The sequence below is a fragment of the Dermacentor variabilis genome, chromosome 8 (assembly GCF_050947875.1).
Source record: "Dermacentor variabilis isolate Ectoservices chromosome 8, ASM5094787v1, whole genome shotgun sequence".
Classification (NCBI taxonomy): Eukaryota; Metazoa; Arthropoda; class Arachnida; order Ixodida; family Ixodidae; genus Dermacentor; species Dermacentor variabilis.
The window spans coordinates 4,552,852-4,579,954 of NC_134575.1; the positions used below are offsets into that span (position 1 = coordinate 4,552,852).

The 27,103-nt window shown below is 44.8% G+C and overlaps 1 protein-coding gene across 1 annotated transcript in view; it reads left to right on the plus strand.

Annotated features, from left to right (window-relative positions):
* The first annotated feature begins 4,155 nt into the window (after window positions 1-4,155).
* LOC142589533 (uncharacterized) overlaps window positions 4,156-27,103 on the plus strand; it is a 30,057-nt gene continuing 7,109 nt past the window's right edge. Inside the window, exons 1-5 of the mRNA XM_075700956.1 lie at window positions 4,156-4,825; window positions 8,297-10,339; window positions 15,208-15,468; window positions 21,442-21,551; window positions 23,615-23,732. Of these exons, the coding sequence (XP_075557071.1) occupies window positions 8,327-10,339; window positions 15,208-15,468; window positions 21,442-21,551; window positions 23,615-23,732 (2,502 nt within the window). The 5' untranslated portion in view covers window positions 4,156-4,825; window positions 8,297-8,326. The remainder of the gene's footprint in view (window positions 4,826-8,296; window positions 10,340-15,207; window positions 15,469-21,441; window positions 21,552-23,614; window positions 23,733-27,103) is intronic.

Consider the following 27,103-nt stretch of genomic DNA (forward strand, 5'->3'; position numbering starts at 1 on the left):
TATCTTGCGTGCTTTATGTGTATTGTTGTTTTTATTGAAATTGCATGTGTTGAGCAACTATGTAACTTGACATGAATGGTTTGGCAGCACAAGTGTTGTATTGTAAATGTATGTGTAACTGTAATTAAGGTCGCTATATTGTGTAGATTTCATCAGTTCCACACTTACGAAACAAGAACAAACTTCCAAAAAGATTTGTTCTTTTCAAACAGTGTCTTTTTCTCCTGTGTTCAAATGTCTTCGCGTAATTGGGTTTTTTTTCTCCATAGCGTGCACGCTGGTCTGCGTGCCGCACTGTATTTGGAGCAAAGGCCTTTGTCGGGCCTTTGTCGGCTACTAGGCCTGTTGCTTTTGCTCATGTTTCTGTTCCTGTAAAGAAAGAAACGAAATTTTAAGGAAATGAACCAGCATACCATGCAAGATTATGGAACATGTCATTCCCTCTCAGGTAGCTAAGTTTCTAGAACGTAATTCATTCTTTAGTAATGCTCAACACGGATACTGCAAGACATTTTCATGTGAAACGCAAATTTTGTGTTTCACTCATGACTTACATTCTATCCATGACCAGGAGTCCCTTACAGACTGCATATTTTGAGATTTCTGAAAGGCGTTTGACACAGCACCACATGAATTGTCATTTCTGAAATTGCACAGTCTTAATCTGGGTATCAAAGTTCTTGCATGGTTGAAATGTCCACTTGCAAATCCTTCCCAATTCGTAACAGCCTATAACATGTACTCCTATCATTCTTCAGTAACCTCAGACGTACCACCGTAATAGGTCCTCTTCTCTTTCTAATTTGCATTAATGACTTGCCCACAAACATAACTTCTTCTTTCAGTCTTTTCGCCGATGACTGCGTCATTTATAGACAAATTAACTGTGACTGACATTCAGCCTTCCTGCAGTCTGATATTAACCGGGTTTATGAGTGGGGCCAGTTGTGGAAAGCGAAATTCAACGTTAACAAATGAAAATAAGTGCCTGTTTATCGACAACATATTATTCACCCAACACATCACATTAGGAACACTGATTTGGTCTTTATTCGTCCCTGTTTTTTCGCGCTGCCCTGTTCTTTCTTTCTTTTTCTGCCTTAGTATGGGTTCAAGAATGCACCAACTAGCCCAAGCAAAAGCTTTACTGATTTCTAATCTGTGTACTCATACAAGTACCTTGACCTGCACATCTCGTATAACTTATCTTGGAAAACTCACATTGATTACTTAAAAACAATGCCAGTATATATGTAAAGTTAGCTCCGCAGCAATTTTTCTCAGGCCCCGATGAATCTGAAGTTGCACCTTTATAAAAGATTGGTCCGAACTAAACTATAGCAGCTATATGGGATCTTGGTCTCTAATCACTCACAGCTGACTTGTAGGCGGCAGGAAACCGTGCATCACGTTTCATTCTTTCCAGCTATCATCGCACCACTAGCGTTGCAGCTGTGAAGGGCGCCCTTTCCTTATCCAGCCTGTCTCATAGCAGAAAAGCTTCTCGCCTTTGTTTATTTGATAAGATTCATAATTAGAACTCCCTTCTTAAGGATAGGCTACTAACAAAACCACCTTACATTTCCGCAAGCTTTAATCACGAACATATAGTCGGTATTCCATTTTCAAACACAATGCTAGTGTTATAATCGCCTTCGACAAACTGTTAGCGCCATTAGAGCTATTAAAGCTTTTTATAAATACCGCTACGTACCTGCTTTTCTATAACTAAGTAACTGTTGCATCATTCCTGTTATGGCTGTAAATTGTATTGATTGGGTAGTTGCGGCTGTTGTATCACAATTAGATTGTACTCACTCCCATCTCTAGCGCCTTTTTGAGGGTATGAATGAATGAATAATTAAGACCCGGAATGAATGAATTAATTAAGACCACGAAGCCATCTCTGCGAAAACGCAGACGTTGCTGCTGCTACTACGCCATGTATCGGGATACAGATATGTTCAGCCAACTGTATATTGTCACGTAGTAGTGACAGGGAATAATAGAGTGGTAAATCTGGGAATGGTGAAACTAGCTTTCATTGGGTGAACTTGTGCCCACTCAAAGCACAGCGATAGCGGCGAACGCGCTCGGGCGATCGTCGAAACCTGGGCCACTATCTTGTGCACGTTCGAAAAGCCGACGTTCGATTTCGCCTTGCGCGATTGTCCCGGCTGCGCCGATATCGCGGCCTAGGCCAATCTAGTCCAATCGCGTGATGCGAAATCGAACGTCGGCTTTTCGAACGTGTACAAGATAGCGGCCCTATAGTACCGGTCAAGCGCGTCGGCTTTTATACACAAGTCACCGAAGGTTCCAGAGTAATCGGTGGTGCCTGCGTGTCTTCCAGAAGGTTCTACAGAATTCGCGTCGCACATGCAGTCAGATTACACAAGCTTCGGTGACAACCACACAGCAGAAAGAACCATCGATAACATTCCGGAAACTCCCGATATATGCAGGCGCGTCCCGTGCAGAGCGACAACGTATGACGTGGTAGTTCTGCGGAAGCCCGCAAGGTGGAGAGAAGTAATTAATAAAGGGAAAAATCGAACATCCATCCGGGTGGATGTTCGATTTTCCCTTTATTAGCGATAACGTTTGTTAGACGGTGAAAATCGGTCACCCGAAAAAGATAAACAAGCACACGTCTCGATATATCTTAATGCTCTGCCCCCTCCCCCCCCCCCCCCCCCCCCGGGCTGAGCCACCATCAACTGCCACAACTGTTTCAGTTTCTGTTTATGATTCTTTCAAGATACATAGTGGGTTGTTAAAAGCAAACAGGCGAGGGTCCCAAAGTCAAACGACTGCAGTGGGACCCTCGGTTAAGAAGATTGGTAGAAAGTGATTAATTAATACAGCAATGTAATTAAAGCACATAAAAATTGCTGCGTGGAAAGAATCAATGCAAGTTTTTGTTGTGTATTTACAGTATTTCGACGCTATTATACAGTATATAGAATTTTTTTCTGCGACGGACTTGCACGCCTGCCTGTTATTGTAATCGAATCTCTACGTAAACTGTGTTGCAGCATATTTGTAAGGTTCAAATATTTCTGCTGGTAGACCTTTTTATTCGTTGCATTCAGCGGCTGTTTATTCTTTGTTAGAACATCTGCGTGGGATACCAGTTATCGAGCCTCGGTTATCAAACACAACATGTATCAATTTTTAGCTCGCCGCCACGGCCAACGCTAGTGCTATACGACAAGGCGACGTGACAATGACATGAGTGTGACGTCGTAGGAAGGAAGCATCCGGTATTGACAGTTGTTTATCTTCTGGCAAGCTTTAAGAGACAGGTCAACATCGACGCTCCGGACATCCGTCGTGACTCCGAGATCCCTACGCATCATCTTAAAAAGAAGTGTAGGCTTTGAGCTAGACTGCGGTAGAGTCATGCTAACTGCGGCGGCAATGCTGTTTTACTCAGAGGGAAAGTTGTTGCGCTCATTGCGAATCACCGATAGCGCACCGGAAGTCAGCTCCATTATTTCAAAATTATTTCACGAATACATGTAGCCTTAGCAACGAACAGCGATACGAATCGCGACGACAAGCATAGCACGATATGCGTGTATATTTGTCGGTATACAGGCGTGCGTTGTCTTTCAGCCGCCAGCTATAGTGTAGCAATTTACGGAATTTTCGGATAAACGCGCTCCGCAGAACAAGATGAAAGCGATTATAGCGCATTGAATTATTTACCGTCAGTGCTGCAAACTTCCCAATTCCAATACACCGAAAAAAGTGTATGGCGAAAGTGCAGACGACGAAGTCTGATGTATGATAAGAACACGTTACAGTGATCATTTCTCGGAGAGCATCGTTCGGAAAACGTTTGCAGGGGGCGGTGTAATGAGACGTACGAGCACCTCCTTCTAACCACTTATGAAGAAATTGGCGCGAAACAAGATAGGCACAAAGAAAGGAGGACCAATAAGAGTGCTCTTCTTTCCGCGTTTCTTGCGCGCGCTGCGCAGTAAGCTAGCGCCGCCTTTCAGCGTGTGCTTCAAGCTGGGAACAGCGGGCGAATTTCAACACGACGCCCGAGATACCGAGATTAGTTGCACGCGCGTCCGTTCTTACTCCGTGACGTTGTTCAAGTGCACTCTAAGTGCCACCTCAGGCTGATACCGCCTCACCGGGATTAGTTCTTCTCATCCTAAACCCACCTAGAGTAGCGCTAACTCATCGCCAATGACTGCAATTTTCCGTCCGCACAACTTTTTACCAAAGGAAGGCTGTTTTTTTTCGGTCTGTTTGCGTATCCCTTAGAGCCATTAATGCGGACAAACACAAACAAGTGTTGCCGACGTAGGCGTCTCATAATTGTCAGGCAACGAGTGGAATCTTCTCGCCATGCCTGATGCCGCGGCGACTAACAGCGCCGTAAAGATTACCGCCCCACGCTTTCCTTCTTCCGAGGCAATGCCTGCGACGGGGATTACCGCTCCTGCTGAAGCCACTGTGCAAACACAGGTTTTTCTACTCTCGAGTGTATCTATATGTTTGTTTTTTTCTTTCTCGCGCCTTTCACAGTCTTGCAGCGTGCGTTTCGTCACGCCCTTTGGCGACTAGCTTCCGCTTGGGCTCCGCATGCTGCAGCATCGCTGTGTACTTAAGATGTTCGCGGTCTACGCCGAGCGGATCGTTATTCTAGCGCAGCCATCTCGGGTCGTAAGCGGGCATCTGCATAGATAAGCGGCAGACTGCGGATTAGTGGTGGCAAAAACAAAAGCGTATGCGCGAAAGCTGTCTCACATGCACTTGTGTGAGTGCGGGTTTCGAGTGAGCTAGGAAGCACACAGTAGCTGAGGTAAGTGCATCTTTTTCCTTTCTCTGGTTAAGCGTTCTGTCCTTCCGCGTCAGAAATTTGTTACTAAAATTACTTCTCTCCCCCTTACGCGTTTCCGCAGGACTATTACGTCATATTTGTCTGTGGTTCGCTGCATTGTTAGCTGTTTTCGCTTGGTCAAGAAGAGTGATATGGCAGTGTCTGCTCAAGGCGATAAAGCAACTATTTTGAATCTGCTTCTCAGGCACAGAACATGGACATTGCTTAACCCTGTAATGACCTAACACAGTTTAACATCAAAATTGTCCACTTTTTGGTGAAGCCACTGTAGTAAAATTAGGAAAAGGACAAAGAACGGGAGAGCCTGACACTGTGGGACTATGTAGCACCCATGGTGTCTGATTACCTGTTCCTTGTTCTTGTCCTAAGTGCGCTACAATAGCTTCACCAAATATTAACCAACTCTCCCAAGAACAGATTATACTGAATAGCCCACCTTTATTTTTGTCTCTCTGTGGAGAGTAAATTTGTGTATAAGGAAGGAAGGAAGGAAAAAGTGGAGAAGGAAGGCAGGGAGGTTAACCAGTTTTGCCTAACCGGTTTGCTACCCTACACATGGGAGCGGGATGGGGGGGATGAAAGAAGGGGAGAAGAGATAGAGGGCACATAGCACGGCACACACATCGTTGGTTACAGTCTGTCACTCTTGTGCGGTACGTGACATCACTGTCACAGCCGCTTGTCCAAGCCCGTATCCTTCATAAACCGAAGTAGTCCCTTCGTCGCCTTCAGCTGCGATGACTTCAGTCGGCGATATGTGAAAATGGTTGCAACTGACAATGGTCTATTGTCAAGGTGCGCTAGAACGGACGCCATGGACTGTCTCTGAACGTTATATTCAGGACAGTCGCACAGAATGTGTTCCAGCGTCTCCTCGCAAAGACAGGCATTGCAGAGAGCGTTGTCGGCCATTCCAATGCGAAACGAGTAAGATTTGTGTATAAAAACACTGAATTGTAACTTGAGTAAAAACCAAACTAGTCGCAATTATTTCCTTAATACTTGCTTTCGTGAACTATCTACAGGAATGATAACTCGCTTGAACGTATCAAAACACTACCAAGGACACTGGCATTACTACTAAACTGAAATAAAATAACAGCGAGAATAACACTTTGGATAACACCGAGGTAATTTGTGCTCGATTTCGACAAGGGCACAAATTGTCCAAGGATCTCCGTGTGCGTGTAGTTATTATAGACAAAGGCGAAATGTTCCGAAAACGAGTTAGTGGTGGCCCTTCGCTGATGAAGCTTGGATGAACTTTCTCCGCCGCAATTTTAAGTCACAGCAAAGCGGGCTCGTGCTGCACATACTGTGACATCAAATCAAATCAAATCATATTTTATTCTCCAGCAAGTATCTGGATGGTAACCAGGGCTAAAAGCTGTACGAACAGCTTGACATTATATTACCTGTCCGATGTACGTGGTACGTTCCCAGTAATATCTGATACGAGAAATCACTCGAGCTAAAAGTAAACCAAAATGTTCCTTTTTAAAATTACCGTTTAAGAGACTTCCAAAATATCAGAGCTTTAGGAAGAAGACACACAGTTTCGCCTGGACGCTCGTATGCTCGTGCTTAAAAAAATATATATATTTTTTAAAATTTGCTGGGAGCTTAAGTGAAAAATTTTGCAATATTGGTGAAATTGCTTCAGTCATGAATAACGCTACTGTTGATTCCGTCATGCATCCCGTATCTTTTACCCTTTCGCTCACTCGTTGGTGAGATTGACAACAAAACGATCGGTCGTGTGTTTTGGCAGCCTTCGTCATCAAGCAAAACTTTCCTTTGTTCTGTATTCAGCAATAGCAAATTAATTTATTGATGCATTCAAATATTAAAATCTCTAACAGAAAAGATCGTGCATCAGCCATTTCTGCATGCTGTGACTCGCCATAGAACAAGTGTGTACCGGCACGAAATTGGCCAAGACGGCGCACTATTGCGGACAGCCATTATAGCCTTTCTTGCCAATTGCATGCGGGGCTTCGATACGATGTGTGAGCGGCTGCTGTTTCTCGTGAATTTTGCTCCCCACTTTTGCCATTTTACACTCTGTAACCTACGCCTTCTTGCTTTAAAATTTCATTTAGTTTAGTGTTTCACCTCTTGTGCGCAACAAAGTCCCTTTTTATTCTTGCCACTGGAATCTATGTTCACTTCCTTCTTTCTGACACTACTATGATATCTTCACTTTACACGGCTATACCATGCTTCCCTTAAGAACTTCATCTTTGTCTAAAATATGTAATTTCAAAGCCCTTACTTGCGACTACACACAAGTAATGAATGCAAACTTACGAGAACTTGGTGTGCATGCGCAGTATTTTTTCTTTACAACGTCGTATGTTTCACACGGCTTTTCGTGTGTAAGCACAGGTTCATTTTTGAAAGCGCTGCTAATACCTGTTAGAGTGTTACTCGGCTTGTGTCCAACAATAGTTAGTTTACTCCCTCTGAAAGCACTCTATAAATTAGAGCTTAAATAAGGAACAAGCAGTTGCTGCCTCGGAAGTGTTTTAAGCGGCAATGACCTTAGGGTGGTTTTCCCGGTATTGGCTACTACTACGGGTACAGGACGTTATCACTACACCTAGTAATACATGTTCAGAACAAGGAAGCTTCTCCTAAGCACGACTTATACAGAGGGTGTTTCAGCGAACACTTTCAAAATTTGTTAAAGTTTGGCTGTGACAATTAAATAGCACAATTTCAGTTCACCAGCTTGTCTACTCGAAGAAGCGGACATTACTTGCGCAAAAAAATGAGACAAAATCGACTAATTAACAAAAATTCACTAATTAAGGCTTAACTAGTTACCTTATGGCCCATATTGCAATTTACAAAATATATCAGTGGAGTTCGCAAGGTGGATCCATTTAGAATGAACTCTCAGGATGACACCAGTTTCGAGAAATTAACTCCGGAACATTGCGGAGAAAAGTTCCGGAGAGTAACTGGAATGCATTGGCATTCCAGTTACTCTCTTCATGAAACGTCGCTTTATGTATTCTTTCACAAAAGTAACTGGAACACCAATGCATTTCTCCGAAAAGTTCAGGAGTTAATATCTCGAAACTGGTGTCACCCTGAGAGTTCGTTGCAAGTGGATCCGCCTAGTGAACTCCACGGCTAGATTTTGTAAATTGCAATATGATCTGTAAAGTAATTAGCTGAACCTGAATTAGTATTTTTGTCATTACTCGATTATGCATTTCAATTGTTTGTGCAAGTACTGTCCGCCGCTTCCAGTAGACCACCTCATGAACTAGAATTGCGCTATGTGTCACAGGCAGCCTTTAAGAAATTTTGAAAGTACTCGCTGAAACAGCCGGTATATGGAAATCGAGAGTGAACACGTATATAAGCCAGCTTCGCCTTCCTGTCCCTCTGTGGTTATTACTAATCGTGGGGTCTCTGCAGAAAGGACAACCGGAAGTCACTGATTCCTGGATGGCGAAGCTCTGCATTGCACTCGGACTGTGCGCCGCAGCAGCGTTCTTTTCACTGTCCCAGTTTGCAACACGGCGAGGCAGGCAGGGGGATGATGTGAAAGCCCTGTGCTCATGGCTAACCAGTGCTTCCGTGCCAGAGAGAGTGAGGCAGTGGGCGCTGACATCGCCACTCCTGAACTGTGCTGCTTTACTGTCACAGCAACAAGTTTCCTCGGCAACGCCAAGCATCGCTACACCGCTGGAAGATCAATACAGGAAAGCCTTCCCAGCGTCCACCATACTTTCCACGGAGTCCTGGTCTTCGGAGTATGACGAATTTACATCTACAACGCTTCAAGAAGAACCGGAACAGGAAATAACTACAGTGCTCGGCTCTGCACCACCCGTCACGAGGCTGAGAAACGAGGAGGCTACAGAACCCGAGGCCTCCACGAAGTTTCTCACGGACTCCTGGCCTACAAATGACGATGCCTCGACGTCCACTCATACTAGTCAGATTTCATCGCACATCGAAGAGTACCAGACAGGGTGGAGTGGAAAGGCTACATATTCAGAAGCTCTGTTAAGTGTTCAGCGAAAACAACACACAATAACGTCTTTGAACGATAATTTGTTGTCCCTAAATCAGGATTCTGGGACAACAGCCTACCTTTCTGTCGCAGAGAAAAATGTAAAGCCCAAAGAAGTTATGACGCCTAAACCGGCATTTATAGCAGACCAGCAGCAAGATCGCCAAGCAACACCGACACCAGAACTCACACTCCAATCTTCGAACGATTTAGATCGAGAGATAACGACCATGCCATTTTCAAGTTTAAATCCTACGCCTCAGCAGAGAAAAACAATGAATGTCAAGCCTTTCACACAGTTTGAAATCAAATCAGAAGTCAAGGCGAAAATTAGTACGGATTCATTTTTACTTCGGGCCTCAGGAGAAGACTTCACCACTGAGCTTGGGACTCCAGAGACAACACAATCAGATTTCGAGAAACAAGAAGCGCACAGTACCATTTTTACTCTTCCCACTGTAATGAGGCATGGGGAGAAGCAACAGTTTTCTAAATCAACAACACCACTGGAATTTGGAATGAAGGAAAACGAAAAGACTACGTCGCTACCTTCGGTACCGCCATTAACACTGAGTAAATTGGAACGAGATGCTGATTTCAGTATTTCCACTTTTGACGTGTCATTGCAGCACTCTACAGAAGTGGCAGGTGCTTCTAAAGCCAGCACGAATCTCGACGCGCAGACTGAAAATCAAACCACAGGGGTGCCGCTGCCGCGTAGTACAGTGTCAGAGGCTCACGCCGAAGACGTTCCGACTCCAGATCCTGCTTCAGAAATACCTTCGCAACAGCCTGAAAACGACAGCAGCTCACCCTATATATTCGTCCAGCGTCACGACCAACAAGGCACGAATGAATTTTCCTCGTTTCTCCCTGCTTATACATCAACAGTAGCGAACCTGAAGACGCCGCTGTCTGAAGCGCCAGAGGTTGTCCCTCAGTCAGAAAATACGCATCCGTCCCATCCGTTGCCCGACTCACCCACTACTCCAAACGATACGCGCAGTGCGACTATAACAGCGCTTGATACACCCACTCTAGCAAGCCTTATCGAAGAGGGGGAAACTATGAAGTCAACAAATGAGAAGCTTACCCTTGAACATCAAGAAGAAGCGACGCATGCGTCGGAGCCAATGTTCGAACATTCCAGCAGTGTAAAAGAGCAAGACAGCACGACGTCATCGATTATCGCGTCTCCTCTCGAAAATGTTGAATTGTCAACAACTACGGAGCACACACCTGAGGAACCTGAAGGGCCAAAGATAGTCTGCTACTTCCCTGCGTGGTCTTTCTTCAGGGGTGGCCGGGGTCACTACACACCAGAGGACATCGACCCGCAGCTTTGCACGCACGTGATCTATGCATGGGCATCCTTGGACAACGACTCGCTTCATATCGCCAGTGCTGACTACAATGCTGACATCAAGTATAACTTATACAATGTGAGTAGTTTCATTTTTATTGTTATTGCTGTTGTTTTCTGTGTGATTCTTTCTTTCTGCATTTACATGCATGGAAGCTACGAGAGGCACCGCACTAATGTGTATCCTTTTGATTCTTTAGAATACCTTGCAATGCTGTGACACGTTTAAACTATGAAAACAGCTGTGTTTTAGGCCTGTTAGTAAACGTAATTGTAAATCATTTTAATGCTCGAAGACAGAAGAGAGAGACACAAAAGGAAGACACCATGCGGTCTGTTTCAGCCACTTGTTTCTGTCTGTCAGTACTGTAAAGTTTTCTAGGATGTTTGCAGTTTGCTTAACTGGACTCCTTTGTGGGAGCCGAGCGTTGAACTCACGACCACATGGCCTGAAGCAAACCTCCAGTGCCACTGAACGCCACCTTTTGTCGCTTTCGTCTCAACATGAAACCTAAAAGCAGGCAGGATTCCCACTCAATCCAGGAGCATTTGACAAAATATTTCGTGCCTTTTATTGCAATAGCAATTATATGAACACTCCAAATGCATATCTGCCGTCGGCGTTGGCGCCGATGTGGGCGTCGGCGTCGCAGTGAGGTTCCGTATAAAGTCCAAGGCCGATGACACCGTCACCGCGCGTCCTGCCCTGTATGCCCGAGTGAAAGCCTGCGAGAGGAGACGACGATCGCGGCTGAATCTCGACCGCGCGAAAGGGACGGAAGCGGAGACGAAGCGCACCGTCTTCCGTGGCGCGCGAGGAATCCAGCGTTGAGAGGCACCGGGAGGAGGGGAGGTAGGAAGGGCGGCGTTCTACTCCGTATGCAACTGCGCATGTGACGGCTGCGCGCGGTCGCGCGGCCGTATCTTCAGAGCGATCTGCGTTGTGGGCAGAGTGGGCAGGCGCGTGGGCGCTCACATTGAGTTGAAGGGACAGGCAGCACGAAGATGATTTCGCTCGTTGCGGCTGCCGCGTTTCCTCACCGCAGCGTTTTGACAGCGAGTATCCGCGATCATCGAATGTGATGTTGGCTGTGCACGCTGACACCGTGCGTCTTACTTTAATCACCAAGCAAATGTTTACAAGTTCATACGGCCGATAAAAGTACTATCCTTACTTCGTATGGCTGTCTGCTAATTTGCTATCGCAATCGATGCTTCGCTTTTCGGGCGAAACTGCGACTTTCTTTATTTAAACAGTACGACATACAATAAACCCACATTAAATTAAGGCCAAATTAAATCATAAGCTTCACAACGATTTCGCAGGATGTTTTCCATTAATTCACGCCGATGTGTCCGGCCTTATGTATGATCAAAAGGAGCCCTGTATATGCACCATTATCTGCGCCAGCACTTCCCTCTTGTTGGTGAAAGTCAAAGCTGGTCGCTTCACCGCCTTGCTTAGGTTGCTTTACCAACCTAGGATAAATTTCACGGCTTGCTGGCTTCATGAAAGTTTGGCTGCGTTCAAACGCACAGTTATCGCCAATATCGCTGCTTTTGAAAGATGAGAAACACGTAGGCTGAGATGGGCGGACAAATACGGCACCAAAATCTATATGCTGACATTTTTACACGCATGGGACATTATTTGCCGTCAAACGTGTTTGTACGAATTATTATTATTATTATTATTATTATTATTATTATTATTATTATTATTATTATTATTATTATTATTATTATTATTATTATTTCATTTGAAAACACATGGAAGGAAAGGGAAAGCGAGGAGCAGACTGGCAACTGCCACCAGAAGGGGCGCAACGCCTGCCTACTCTTCAGAAAAGAGGAGACAAACAGAAATCGAAGATAGGAAGAAGGGGAGGAAGGAGGAAATAAAGCGGAGATGACAAATCTAAATGAATAAAGTAAAACACGCACAGCAGAAGTCGCATATACAGTAGGGCCGGTCACTGCAGGTCACGCAACTACAAAATGGTACACTAGAATAGTGTCTGAAGTATTCTCATTTGAAAAATTGAAATAAGCTACAAACGTGAACCGAAATTAGTTTTTGTTTTCGAAAAGTAAGAGCGCGATGCGCGTGATCGCGTCGAGATGTATACAACCCATACGGTACAAGCATTCGTCGTGTGTCGTACACCATAGGCCAAGAAGATGACGGTCCCTCACTAGCGACTTGTACTGCGCTATGAAAGCGGGACCCTAAAATATCACGTGCTGAACTGCCTTGCAGTAACCGCAAGAAGTACACGACGGACTGGCTACACGTCCTTGTCTGTATAAGCATCGAACACGTTCACACAGCCAACCCTTAGCTTGAGTAGTTGCGCTCTAGCGCGACGAGGCAAGCCTCGGCCGCGAACACGGGGCGGGAATGCTCCATTTGCGACGCGCTGGTCTGAATGCTGCTCGAGTAGGTGGCCACGAATCACCAGACGAGTGCCAAGCTTGCACAACAATTCAGGACAGACACAGTCATTATGAATTGAAGTCATAGCGCTGGATTGACGCGCACAAGAAAGACGACAGGACATGCGCTCGTCCTGTCGTCCTTATCCGTGTCAATCCAGCGCTATGACTTCAATTGATGCACCGAACCAACTAGCCCAAAAATCTGCACTCCTGGAGTCATTATGAGCGCAAGTTGAAACCAGCCAATCAGCCTCTTCATTTCCGGCGGTCCCTACGTGTCAGGTCATCCGCTGGGCGACAAGAGATACCTTATGTGATGCAATTTTGTTGGATGAGTCAGTAATGCTACGCAAGACTGGACAGTCAATTAGACTGCGTTGTAAGCTGTTAATGGTAGCGCGGGAGTCCGTAAAGATGGCAATCTTCGGTGCGGTCAACTCCTCTTGCACATATTTCAGAGCAACATAATCGCTGCTAGCTCCGCTGTTGTTGTCGAGGCTGGATTGGGTATATAATATATACGTCCGGCTCGAGTCGAAGGGCACAGCAAGCTGCTGAGGTGCCTTGACCGCCGCTGCGTACAGATGCATCTGTGAATACTTGGAGGTAACCTGGAAATCTTTCGAACATGCACGACTTAGCCAATCGGACTATGGCCGAAGCAGGCATATCAGACTTCTTGTGTATGTCAGAGATCATGAGATTAAATTATGAGGTTTTACGTGCAAAAACCACTTTTTGATTGTGAGGCACGCCGTAGTGGGGGACTCCGGAAATTTGACTACCTGGGGATCTTTAACGTGCACCTAAATCTAAGTACACGGGTGTTTTCGCATTTTGCCTCCATCGAAAGGATGATGAGATAAATGAGGAATACGTGTTTGACGATATCTGTCGTAGGCGGAGGCGTAACTGAAGCAGCATTTTTCTGAAATACCAGCAATATCCTTAAACAATTACGCTATTTTCCCCATACGAGAAAGCGGGCGGAGAATAAGTCGATCAAGGAGCGATTGGCCATTCGATGCGCGGTGCATACGCTCAATCAGATATAGAGCTCTCTGGTCGGCTTGAAACCTCAGGAGTAACTGATGTGGTTCAGCGAGTAATGCAACAGATTGCACGTCATGAGGTAATGCAAACGTTAGTCGAAGGGCAACGCGATGATTTCCTTCCAGTTGGGTTATCAAACTAGGTAGCACATTCAGGACAGGTAACGCATATATCATGCCTGAGAGTACAGATGACTGGTACACCTGCAGAGCTGTTCTTTCGTCTCAGCTTGCTCCTCTAGCAGACATGGCATAGAAACGTAGATAGCAGACATAAAATATCTAGTCGGTCTACTCGCATTTTTGTAAAGTTTCAGTCCATATGTCACCCACAACATCAAACACCAGTAGGGTTTCCACAGGAACATTTAAGCAGCATAATGTCACAACTTTAAAGAACAATTATTAGTAGTAAACTGTAATAGCTTTAAAGCCATTAAAAACGCCAGCTGCTTGCAGCCAGGCGGAAGGTTATTACGATAACGGCAATACAAGTTCATCACTCTGAAGCAGGCAGTACTAATACCACAGATAGGCATGGACAAATAAGAGTAGCGCCTACAAACAATGCGATGCTTTTCTTTTGTATCTCAATTTGCCCGATATTCGTGGATTCGCAAGGCAATAACGGCCGCTTATCCATGCCGTTGAATTTTATAGTATTTAGGGTATTCTGTCTGTATCAACCTATGGGGCAGAAACTTGGAGGATAAGAAAGAAACTTGAACTAAGTACGGGGCCACAAGTGTTGGATCCTTTGGTGACAACGGTAATAAATGGGAAAAGAGAAAGAAAACCAAGATGCCATGTGAAAAACAATAGATAAGCCGTAGGGAGTAGAGAACAAATGGAAATAGACAATATTCTAGTAGAAATTAGGATAAAAATTGACACCCATATTCAGAATATGTCGTTCCGTATTGTGTCTTATTTACCTTTATGGTGTAGTGTAATACATTTCAATGATGTTCATGTGCAAAGGAGAAGTGTGCACCATCTGTCGCTGCGAATATCAAGTTATTCATTCGTATACGAAAGTGCATGCAATTAGGCAAGTCGTGTATGCATGAAGCAGTAACCAGTAGTCTCCGAGAGTAGTATAATGGACTCTAAGAGAAAAGATAGGCATGCCAGCGCCGCAGACGTTAGGTGGTGTGATTAGGACACTTGCAAGCCTAACTGAGTGTCGCTTAGCATAAGGCAGTTAGAATTTGAGATCACTAGAAGAGGTCTTAGTCCTGCATTAGACATAAGGTGCGCTGATGATGATTTGTGCAGCAGTGTTGCCTTCTGGCACGAAGGAACAAGCCTACGAAGAAGGCGTTCTGTACTATGCTTACTGCTTTGTAAAACCAGAAAGTTATATAATTTCAGCCATATGCAGCGCAGTGTTTTGTGTCTTTTAGCCGTTCTACCTTGCTTGCGTCGTTTGCTCACACTTTCGTTTTCCACCTAGAGGACCCTAGCACTGAAGACACTGAACCGTCGGCTGAAAGTCCTGCTCTCCCTGGGAGGTTGGGGCTCCAGCGAGGACGCGTACGCGAGCCTTGCCGCCGACGCCGACGCCAGGCGCAGTTTCGCCCGCCACGCGGCGGCCTTTGTGGCCGAACACCGCTTCGACGGCCTCGACGTCGACTGGCAACGGCCGAGCTGCGTCGGCGGCGACTGTCGCGATGCACAAGAGGAGCACAAGAGGAGCCTTGTGCTGCTGCTGCAGGTCAGGCTCGAGCGCGTCTTTCTTTCGACCCCCGTCCGCCAGAGAGTTAAATAATTTAATAGAGCAATGCAAAGGGAGAACGACGACGGCGCGAAGTCGGCGGTTCCTCGATTTAGTGATGCGGACAAAAACGAATCACAAATAGCACGATGAGAGAACGATGGTGACATGAGAAGCCGCTAGATTTTGGAGAATATCTATAGCAAGGCACGAATATCAATACAGATTTCAATACAGTCTGACGTTGTGCTTGCAGGGCAGCGACAATTTCATGCTGTACAGTGATTGCGTTTATGCAGAAGATGTGCATGCTGCCTCTCCTACGCCCGTGCAATATTTTGATGCGTTTTTAACCGCACTTCAATCAATCAACCACTCAATCAATCAGACAAGCAATTACTCAATCATTCAAAGTCTTTATTGTTTGCAAAATGTGTTACATATACGGTCGAACAAACAGATGGAGGTACCATACCTCAGCGCTGCCAGAGGACCTCCTATTTCGGAGAGGATGAAGAGGAGTGAGTGACACAGCGGCGATGCAATTGGTACATTGTTCAGTAAAATAAAACGAAGGCATTACGCTAATAGTAAAAATTATAAGTAGCAATGTCAACTTTCTATTGCAAACAGCGCCAGTTTTTTTTTATTTAAATCTACTGAAAAGTGCAAATATTTTTAAGTGATTATACACTAATAAACACACGTTTGCTGCAAATTAGGTCATATTTCTTTACATAGTGCGTACTTTTCGAAATAAAAAGATTACATGTTCTAATATTGTAATTACTAGGTGATAATTAACGAAATCAATGATTAAAATGATTTCATATTACCGGAGGAACGTAAGGCCATCGGCTTGGAAAGAACTGAAGCTATGTAATTGATGGCTTGAATCAATCAATGCTGAATTGAGGAAAATGGATGGGATACGTGTTAATCCAATATGATAAGCAATGTGTTAAGTCAATGTAAATCAATTCGCCATGCAATGTGGGTCGGCTAAAGTATCATCGATAAATCAAAAACGCTATCAGGAACTTCTTGGTGTAATATATATGGGCGCTAGCAGAAATAGCCAGATTTTTTTTTGTTTTGCACTCAAGGGTTCGGCGACTCATTGCCACAATCTACGACGCTACTGCTCCGAGCTGTCGGATTTAGCATATTCACCTGCCTTGCAAGTTTCCGACGGTACAATGCTACACCAATCATTTTAATGGCAAAACGACGCACCAAAACTATCCATAGTAGAGCGATCCGTTTGAGCGGTTTAATTTAGCGACCCGTGGAAACACTCATTGTCCAGAAACTATGCAGCATTCCAGTTTCATCGGGATGGAAGTTGAGGTGTTATAAAACAATTATTCTAACCTGAATGACGCTGGATTCCTTTTGTTTGCGGTGTTAATTCGTGATACTTGGCTGGAGGTGGTGATCCATTGTTTTTTTTTTTCTTATTAGCACGGTATTTCGAAGAGAACTGCGCTGCGAGAATTACTCATCGCAGAGTAATAAGCGCGACGGTAGCAGAATGCCGGAAAGTACACCATTCCGACATGACCTCACTTCTCTCATGCGCGCTATTGCATGCTTGAAAAAGCTACGAGATTAGGTCGGTCGCACGGACTTGTGACATGAAGTCCCATCGGAACGTAGCAGCTTGCGGCACTCTTCTCGGTTCCTGCTTATCACCTTTCGATAAGGCTGGCCTGAGGCGACGGTGGTGCGAATATTTTCTTGATGGGACGTGCATTGGTCCCAGTTTTCCCAAACCAGCACATTGCAATTAGGTCACAAATCCCTAACCCGTGCTAAATGGACATCATCTGGCATGCGGCACTGAAGTCAATCTGGCAGTTCGCGCCAGCTCTGACGGCTTTATGATGATGGTGATTTTGGGCTACTAAGCGCAAAGTCGCGGGATCGAATCCCGGCCACAGCGGCCGCATTTCGATGGGGCGAAATGCGAAAACACCCCTGTATTTAGACTTAGGTGCACGTCAAAAATTCTGGAATCCCCCGCTACGGCGTGCCTCATAATCAGATCGTGGTTTTCAGAATCAGAATCAGTTTTATTTTCCTCAAGGAAAGGAAAAAGGGACCCCAGAAGAAAGCTGCTCATTGAGCAGCTTGACGAGGCCTGAGGCCCTACAGGCAGTGGCAGTGGCAACAGCGGCAAAACAGCAGTGTATGTCGTACACCCATACTAGAAAAAAAAAAGCAACTCGAGAAACAAAAAACTAAAAAATAAACAAAGAAAGAAACTGTTCGAAACAAGCTGTGAAGAACGAGAAAAAAATATTTGCATATACATACACCAATAACAAACCAATATTGTACACTGACATGTTATATTCACACGTGCACACGCAAACACCCGTAGAAGTGGTGCGCATACGCCCCTATATATACATATATGTACACCTACATATACATTTACATATACACGCGTACATGGCGTGTATACACACACCATTCAAGTACACACATGTATAACTTCAAGTTAAATATTTTATGAAGAATGAACTGTTACAAAAACGGAGAGCGAGAAAAGAAGTGAAATTATGCAATACCTGCAAAATCATTCCACGCTAATCAAGACAAAAGGACGCACAACGCCGAATGTAAACTGCACGATATAAATCTGTTACCGATTAAGCTATACTGTTTGGCACGTAAAACCCCGTAATTTTATGACGATGGTGATGATGATGATTTTCAAACTGTGGAGCATATCCAATGAAGAATAGCCAAACATTTTGTGACGCAGGAAAAATGCACTAATTGAAGGTAATCTTATAGTTAACTAAATGAAAGAGGAGAAGGAATTTATGTGTATGATTGTGCAGTCACACGTGGCTGGTACAATTTTTGGAATTTTATTTAAAATGAATAAGAAGAAATCTACCTATATGAAGCATAACTGCGAGTCGGCCTGGTTGGAACAGATTCATCTTAAACCTTTTTGTGCGCAAACAAACAGGGACGAAGAATAGGGGCAACACAAGGACGAGCGCTTTCCAACAACTGGTTTTATTTTTGAAGAACCACCTGCTTAAATACCCACAGATCTGCGCGATCTAGTCAACAGCGCACGCCTATAGCGCATATGATACCCGCAGATCTGCGCGATCAAGTCAAGAGAGCACGTCAGTAGTACATATAACACTTGTGATAAAAAGACGTGGACAAAAGCCACCCGGTCAATATAAAAACAGCAAGGTGGGTATTTAAACAGGTGGTTCTTCAAAAATAAAACCAGTTGTTAGAAAGCGCTCGTCCTTGTGTTGCCCCTATTCTTCGTCCCTGTTTGTTTGCGCACAAAAAGTTTTATGATCTACCTGTATGAGATACAGAAATAATTAAAAAAAATATTGCGAAAGCATTATAGTCCCTTTAGTGAAATGTGTCTTCCCTTCAGAGACGTTTACAGTGTCCCTGTGCATAATGTCCCTCCCACATGCACTCAGTGCTTACTCTCTCTCTTTCTTCCTCTTTCTATTCCCCTTTACCCCACCCCCAGTGTAGAGTAGCAAACCGGAGGCTCTCCTGGTTGACCTCCCTGCCTTTCCTATCCCTGTTTTCTTTCTTTTCTTCGCGTCTCGATGCGCTCGTTTGGCCGCGATGAGTTCATAACTCGAAGGATCGCTCAGCGACGTTCCATTGGACAGTAAGGCTTTTTATTTCATACACTCATTTTACACGCTCACGACGTGGGGCCAGTTTATCCGCATTGGCTGCGCCGTCCCTTGCCCACTGCCGCACACGCTATAGGCGCACCTTTAGCGAGCGCACGTGTGACGACAGCAGCACAATGACGACGATGTCCAAGACGATCGTATGGCATCAAAGCACCAATATCTATACGTCGGCCACTCGACGCGAACTTAGATTATTGTTGCGCGCAAGCGAGAAAAACAAGGATTGCGCCGTCATCAGCGACTACGTGCTCCCTATTCGTACTTACCTACAGCTAAGTCATGTGGTGTATGTTCAAACTACGAGGCATTTGTACTCTGATGATGAAGTGTTAAAAGATTATTAACTTGGGTGACCATGAAGTCGGCACAACGTCGCACTGTTTCTAGGTAGCGTAAACTGCTACGAGAAAAGTGCTGTGCATATTGGGCCGGTGCCGGAGATAGCGCAGTCTGAGACGGTGCCTCAAAGCGCGAGCTGTGCACGAGGAAAGAAGCCGAAAAAGTCGCACGCGTCGCACGCGCCGCGTGTTTCAAAGAGCTGGCTGCATTTGGAACGAGAGTAGTATGCCTGCGATCGGGGCCTATAGCTTATGGGAAGTGCTCCGGAGGACCTTAATAAATGATCGATGTAAATCGTCATGCCATGCGCTATGTTATGCCACAGAGATGTGCCTTTTGGCATGCTGCTACTTATAGGGCTACACAGTTTACGGAAAACTCGCATGTGATATCGGTATTTAAAACCAATTCTACCGTCACAGTCGCATTTCATTAAGACGATTTCACAGCTAAAGATTTTTTATCAAAGGGTCTTCCAATGGCGCCCTATGTTGATGAAGTGTATCCTTTTGCCTCCCTTTTAAAGAAGTGCTTGCTGTAATAATTCCAGTGTTAAGAGTTTGTATTGCGCTTGTAGACGCTGCTGTGGCTGTTTTGGCCGGTATGTAAATAATTTATGCACGTATGTTTTATATGTGTAATACATTCAATGAGAAAAGAAAAGCGATCGTAGTCCAGTAGTTAGAAAACAGGGCTACTGTGCTCCCTGGCAGAGGTTCGACTCCACATTCAGTCACACATTATTTTTCTTCATTAAAGCGAGGTGAGGCAGGAACCTACCTACCTGCCTACCACCATCGATGTGCCAAGAATGAGGCAAGGTATGTTTCGCATTAAAATAATGTTACTGGTTTAGTCGGCGGGAGTGACGAGAGAAGTTTTCTGTAGCATAGTATACATTCCTGTGCATTTGGCCGAGAATGCATCTTGGAAAAGGTCACAGCACAGAAAGTGCAGGCCAAGCTCGTGCAGTGTAATTTCCAACACAGTGCACCTCAGACGGCAGAAGTGCCGACAAGGCAGTAAAAAGAAAGGAGCGATTTATCGGCTTGAACTTATCCGTCTTCGGTGCATACTGAATGACCTGGAGGAACAAATCTGATGATTCCAGTGGAATGACCTAATAACCACAAGCCTAATTTACATATTGTATTTTCCAAATCTCACCAAGCTATGTCATCTTCAAAGCTAAATAGCCCCTAGAACGCATTATAGCGCTTTTGCATTTTATAGAATTCATATATAATCATTTGTCAACCAGAACTGAGGCTGCTCGCCAATCACAGCGTAATCATGACATAATATTTTCTACTTTTGAGATTGTTGCATGGGTCGAATCTGCAACTTAAATTCCGATGAAGAAATAACACAGGGGACTAAAAACCGCGTTTTCGCCTTCCCGAAGCCATTCTTCCCCATGTTTCCTATTTTTTTTGCGTCATAGCGCAAGGGGCGCGGGAGGATTCCACTGGTGGGTCGGTAGCAGGTCTTTGACGAACACACAAATCGTTGGGTAACATAACAGAACTAGTGCTCGAATGGGCTCGTGCCCGATCATCTCGTTATTCCTTTGTATTTTTTTATCTTTCTATTCCTTCGTTCCCGTTCCCCAGAGTAAAGTAGTCAATCAGACGCATTTCTGGTTATCATCTCTGCCTTCTCTCTTCTCTTTCTTTCCTCCTTATCTCAGTATATTAAAACACTCTGCCATTTATTAGCACCTAGGTGTTCTTAAAACGCAACGGTCCAGAGTTTCGGATTAGCTAACGTTTATGCTACAGACTTGACTAATAAACCTGACTAAGCACCAACGCTATCACAATACAGTATCGAGCACAGCACCGTTCCTTCTATTTTGTGTAGGAGAGAAATGCAGGTTGGTTCTGGATGCTAAACAAGTTGATGTTTTTGTTTGTTTTTCGTTTTAAAGGATATCCGAGAGGCGTTCGACGCGTTCAACCCACCTTTGCTGTTGACAGCTGCAATAGCCGGAAACGTGCAAGTCATCAGAAAAGCTTATCATGTGGCTGAAATGTTCAAGTAAGAATATTTTGCCTTCCGTGTTTTCTGCGAACAGTAACTTGCGTAAAAATGGGCCGCTATCTGGTACACGTTCGAAAAGCCGACGTTCGATTTCGCCTCACACGATTGGACTATAGATTGGCCTAGGCCGCGATATCGGCGCAGCCTGGACAATCGTGCGAGGCGAAATCGAACGTCGGCTTTTCGAACGTGCACAAGATAGCGGCCACGGGCTGATTGTGTTCAATCGGCTCTACGTACGATCGCCACGCTTTGGCTGAGGCATGGCGCGACGCAATGAACAATAAAAGGCAATGCTTCTTGATGAACGCGATGCACCGCTTATGTCGTGTGAGCGCCCTGTGGCTAAGCTACTTGGATAACACCGGACGTTACGCAGAGCGTCGGCGTTGTCCACGAGTTTTTAACTCTTCGCCACGTGACATGGTGGCAGTGCACATCTGTCGAAGACTTCGGAGAGCACAGTTCAAGTTCGCGTGGCAGAGCTGGTGCTGGTTCCGCGTTTTCGCAGCCGTGGCACCCGTGCAGCCGTACGTTCGCGCCATTTTTGTCGCTTAAGAAGTTCTGTCCTTGTGTGTTTAGGGTCGCCAGTCCATCGCACTAGCTGTGACTTAATGCTCGGTTTAGTATCATATTATTTTGGCGTATGGAGGAGTCACGGCTTCAAAACTGCTGTTTGAAGTAATTAAGTTGTAGGAATCGGCCACTGGAACCTTGAAGCATTTTTTTTTCTTATTTTACGTATAATTAAAAGAGAACGCCACAAACTTTTTGTTAAAAGAAGAAGAAAACCGTGCTTGTCAAAATGTGAACGTGTTGCCTTTACTTGTTTGCTCACTATTAATCTTTCCATTTAAAGGCGTACTAAGAATTCACCTGTGCTACACTTGTGTAGACTAAGACCAAGATGGGCGATGCACCGTATTCTCATTAACGTTTTGACAACCTTCTTTTGCAAGATGCGGTAAATAAAACGTGCCGCATCTGTCATACTTTTCTCACGTACCTATAAGAAAAAGACAAGTGCACTGGGGGACTAAATATACAGTAGAATACTCACAATTGACATATTTTTCTTTAAGGAAGTAACCAGTGGACGCCACAAGAAGCCTGTTATACTCATGGCTTGTAAGATGCTTTCCGCCAAATTAGGTTTATTTTTTCTGGTTTCTTTAACAACACACGATCTGAAACTTTCGTGAAAAGTCCACGTGTTTACGGGACGCCGTCTTTCTGTCTATAGGAAAACAACGTGTCACTAAAAGCGGAAAAATGAAATGACTTCGTCATCGTGGCAACGCGTTGTGTTGTCTGCATAATATTGTATTTTACGTAGGTTTTAACTCATTAGAGCGAAGCTGTTAACCTCTAGTTGGTCGGGATATTTCGCGGCGTCGTCCTCACGGGGGAAAAGAACTTCAGCCATTGAAGAGAAAAGTGGACACATTCTTTGGTATCATGCATACAATAAACAGCACAACATTCGTTTCAAGAAGAATATGCACAATGGAACCATTCGAACCACAGAACTGACGATGAGGCGCTCCTGCTAACATTGCGAAGCAATTAGCGCTCCCCGCATACGTTTTCCGGTGAAGCTGCGCAAGCTGCCGCGTCGACGGCTGCTTGCGACGTGGGGAGTGGCGACGCTGGCATTTCATGTATAAGATAACCAGGCTAGCAACTGATTTCATTGATGTTGCACCACCGCTTGGGTAGTTAGGACCGCCCGAGGAACAGCGTGAATACGAGGAGTGGCAAAGGGAAAAAGAAACGGCAATACGACCAGCAGTGGCATGCTGCCGCTGGTCGTATTGCTGTGGAATTCCACCACAGGGGAAGTCCGCACGTTCACATCCTACTGTGGCTGAATAACGCGTCGGAGGAGGAATCGAGCAACACAGCGTTGTGTTCCTCCCTCAGCAGCTGCAGTGGTGGTTTTCGACAGCTTCGCTCGACATCCACTTTCGCAGGCACCCACGTTGGCGAGCCAATTTTTCTTTTATGCGAACTCGAGAGTCAGTGCCAGTAAGATTTTCTCGCATTTCTTGAACGCCCAGCCAGACGGATTTCATCAGCGTCATGGCCTATGACTACTTCGGCACCCAGAACCCCGTCGTTGCCCACTACTCACCCCTCCAAAGTGCCACGGACGAAACCAATCCAGAAATGAGCATCGTAAGTCGCAAAAAACTCCCAAAAACAGCCATGCCGGGAAATATTTTTTGGTTTATCCTATTTTCCCAGCTGAACAGCTGTTATCAGGGCTTGTTCGACGTTATTATCTTGTAATAATGTAATGTAATATTCATTTCATTCCTTGTAAGTTGCACGTGCTTTACAGTTGCTTAACAGTTGCTTAACTTCCTCTTTATTATTGCTTTTATTAATGTTTATTTTTTAAAGTGTAACAGTGCATATTCCCCTAGCGCTAATGTTATTCACCCGAATTTCAGTGCGCTCGTACTGATTATGCATGTATGAAGATCTATTCATGCCCAGGGAAGTGGATTTATGCCACGTGTTGTAACAATGAAGTTACTTACGAAAGCTTATTGTTTGTACTGCGGATGTGTGTGATGCCGATGTTGCCTGGTGGTGGCCCCCTGGCCTCGTCAAGCTGTATGTTTACAGCTTTCTTGCCAGGGTGGCCTTCAACACTGTACTTTGTACATGTTGTAAATAAACTTGACTTGACTTGACTTAATAGTATTATTTTTTTTCGTTTGATACCAAAGTTCAAGGATCCGTGGTTGCGGGTACTTCAGCATCGGATCGTTAATGTTCCCAGTACCTCTGTACAACGAGAACACTTTCACGAAAAATCACAATATTCAGTACTTTGGTTGGAGTTCAACATTTAACGATAAGTAATTATGTTAACAGCATGTTTATCCATTTGACGAACACGTTATATATTGCAGAGTTCAAAGCGTTGGCGCAAGCATCTCGCTACCTTCGGCCCAATTCTTCATTCTTGTTTGAGTTAAAGGATAACGTGAGGTGAAATTATTCCTAATAAACGACCGTGTTTAAATGTCAATTACGATAGGTCAAGATTCAAATATTGCTCTCTTGCATTTTCACCACAATTTTAATCAGAGCCGTTAAATAACTCCCGCTGTAGCCTCTGGATTGTTACGAAGCAGATATACAACGAGCACAGGACACCTTTGGTATCCAACATGAACCCATAAGTAAAATTATTCAACCTAATTAGTCAGAAATTTATCATTTGCGGCATTGTATATTTATCGTAAAAAATTCGAGCACCTAAATAGTTGAACTGATAAGCAAACTCTAGAGGCGGAGTTGCACTATTGCAAGCAGGTAACCTTTGATAACTTCGTGCAGCTTAAACATAAAGATGTCACAAACTCCGAGGACATGGTTGTCCGGCCGACTGGGCTTCCGGCGTGGCGCACGCCGCCGTTTGTGTTCCAGCGAGAAGCGTGCCACGCGCGCTCTTTTTCTTTCTTTTCGCGCAGGAGTTACTTCTTTACTCTTATTAACAAATGCTCCATAGAACTTCAACTTCTCGTCCTTCGAAAACAACTGGCTATTTCGTCATAGTTTTTCCTGAATCTCGGTTTTCGTTTTATTCGTTGGATATCATTAAAGGCAGGCTCGTTCAGTTTACTGTGGCCAGAGGCAAATTATTGTGAATGATAAAGAGCATAATCCGTGTAAGGTTAGGCTAGCTACTCCGTGACTACACCTTATAACAGACAAGGTGGCTACAACTATCGGCGCGCTTTGCAAGATGCCCCTCACCGGCTTCAAGACGCTCGTATACCGGCGATGTTCACATCTTATATCGTAGCGACCCGAAGAGGTTCAGACCTAGCAAGCAACCTTGGAAAGGTACGCAGCCCTTTCCAAACATGTAGGCGGAAGTTTTATTCCACCTGAAGTTCACGTATAGAAGTTTGGGCAGCTACTGTAAGAGCCACGACGCTTGCCGTTGCGGTGCTAATTACAACCACAGATGGTTGGATGTTTTCCACTACCTCGTTCTTCAGAGCTGATCGTCATTGCCACTGAGCCACCCTATAGCGGGTCGACCTTCTTTATACTGTCCGCTAGTTCTACACCGAAGCGACATATTCGTGGCCGCGTTAACTACCTAAATACTACTGCGACAGCGGAGGCAGAAAATACGATGTTTGGATACATGCGGCGTCGGTCTTGGGGCGGCCGTTGTTTATTGCTCCTGCGTCATAAAAAGACGCGGCGATGGTCAGAGCGCACGTTAACCTTTTGTTTCGTCTGAAAGCCCGCCACTTCTAGCAATAAACAACAAGCACAGCCTTGCGCTTAATGCACTCGCCTTATCGCGTGAAAGTGAGAGCATGTTATACTGCCTTATCGACGAAGGCCAAAGTGAAAGTCCGCGCATCAAAGGGTTAAGAGAGTGGACCCTTTTACTGAAATCGGCCTGCAGCCTTTATGTACGAGAAGCGATGTCATCACTTGCACATAACTTTACCGTCTTCTAAGAATATATTAGGCGCCTTCCAAAAGTGCTCATAAGCTTCGATTTCAAAGCCGAGCAGTAACCATATTTGTACCCTTGCTTGTTCTGCAAACTTCAAAGTTCTGCATTAATGTTGGCAATCAACTACTGCACAACAATGGCATTTTTGCTGTTGTTGTTAGACTGAAACGCATTGATTTGAACTGAATGAAACCTTACGAAGTCTGTATTGGTGAGAGTCGCGCATTAGCATAATTTATTGTAGCCTCGCACGGCGAACATTTCCGATTGGCGTCGAACTTTTACAAGGACTGTCGTCTGTACAGCATTCGCGCTGCAGTCTATTATGCCTGCAATTGCAGTACCCGCTAAGCTAACTTCTACATTCATTCGTAGATGCTCACCTTATCTCTTCCTCTTATATCTCTGCCGGTGTTAATATTTATTTGGCTCTTCAGAAATTGCGTTCCGTGCTAAATATTGTATAATGATAACAGTTCCACATAACTGTACCTGCATTTCTTAAATATATTTGTATTGAGCTCTCTTTATGGTGAAATAACGTTTAGCATCCATCTCCTTCCTACAGGCAATGCTCTCATGTAATCAGCTTGTGACGAATCTGTACCTAATAAATAAGAACAAAATAATGAGAGCATGTTATGTAGATTATGAATTTTCCCACACCGAAGACACAATTTTGCCAAGAGAGTCGTCGTGGTGTGGCGTTCAAGAACAACTTTTCACCCCCGAACTTTTATTTGGAAATGTACGCGTATGGGCAGTAACTGTTCTCAAAACAAGGAAATGATAGAAACAACGAGTACAGAAAAGCTCCGATATCAGTTTTAAAGTTCACGTGCAAAGAACGTACTGTGCCGAGGGGTTCGCACAACAGTGTGTTCCTATTAGCCCCGAGAACGAACTACAGGGGCGCTGCGAGCGCCGCTCGCGTGACGTCAGGGCAAGGACTCGCACCTGCCGTCTCGCTACAGTTCGGGCGTTGTCCGGGCGCTTTCTGCGGTGCTTTCATTTGCTCGCCCTCGTTCTCTCTGCTTGTATACTTATGGTG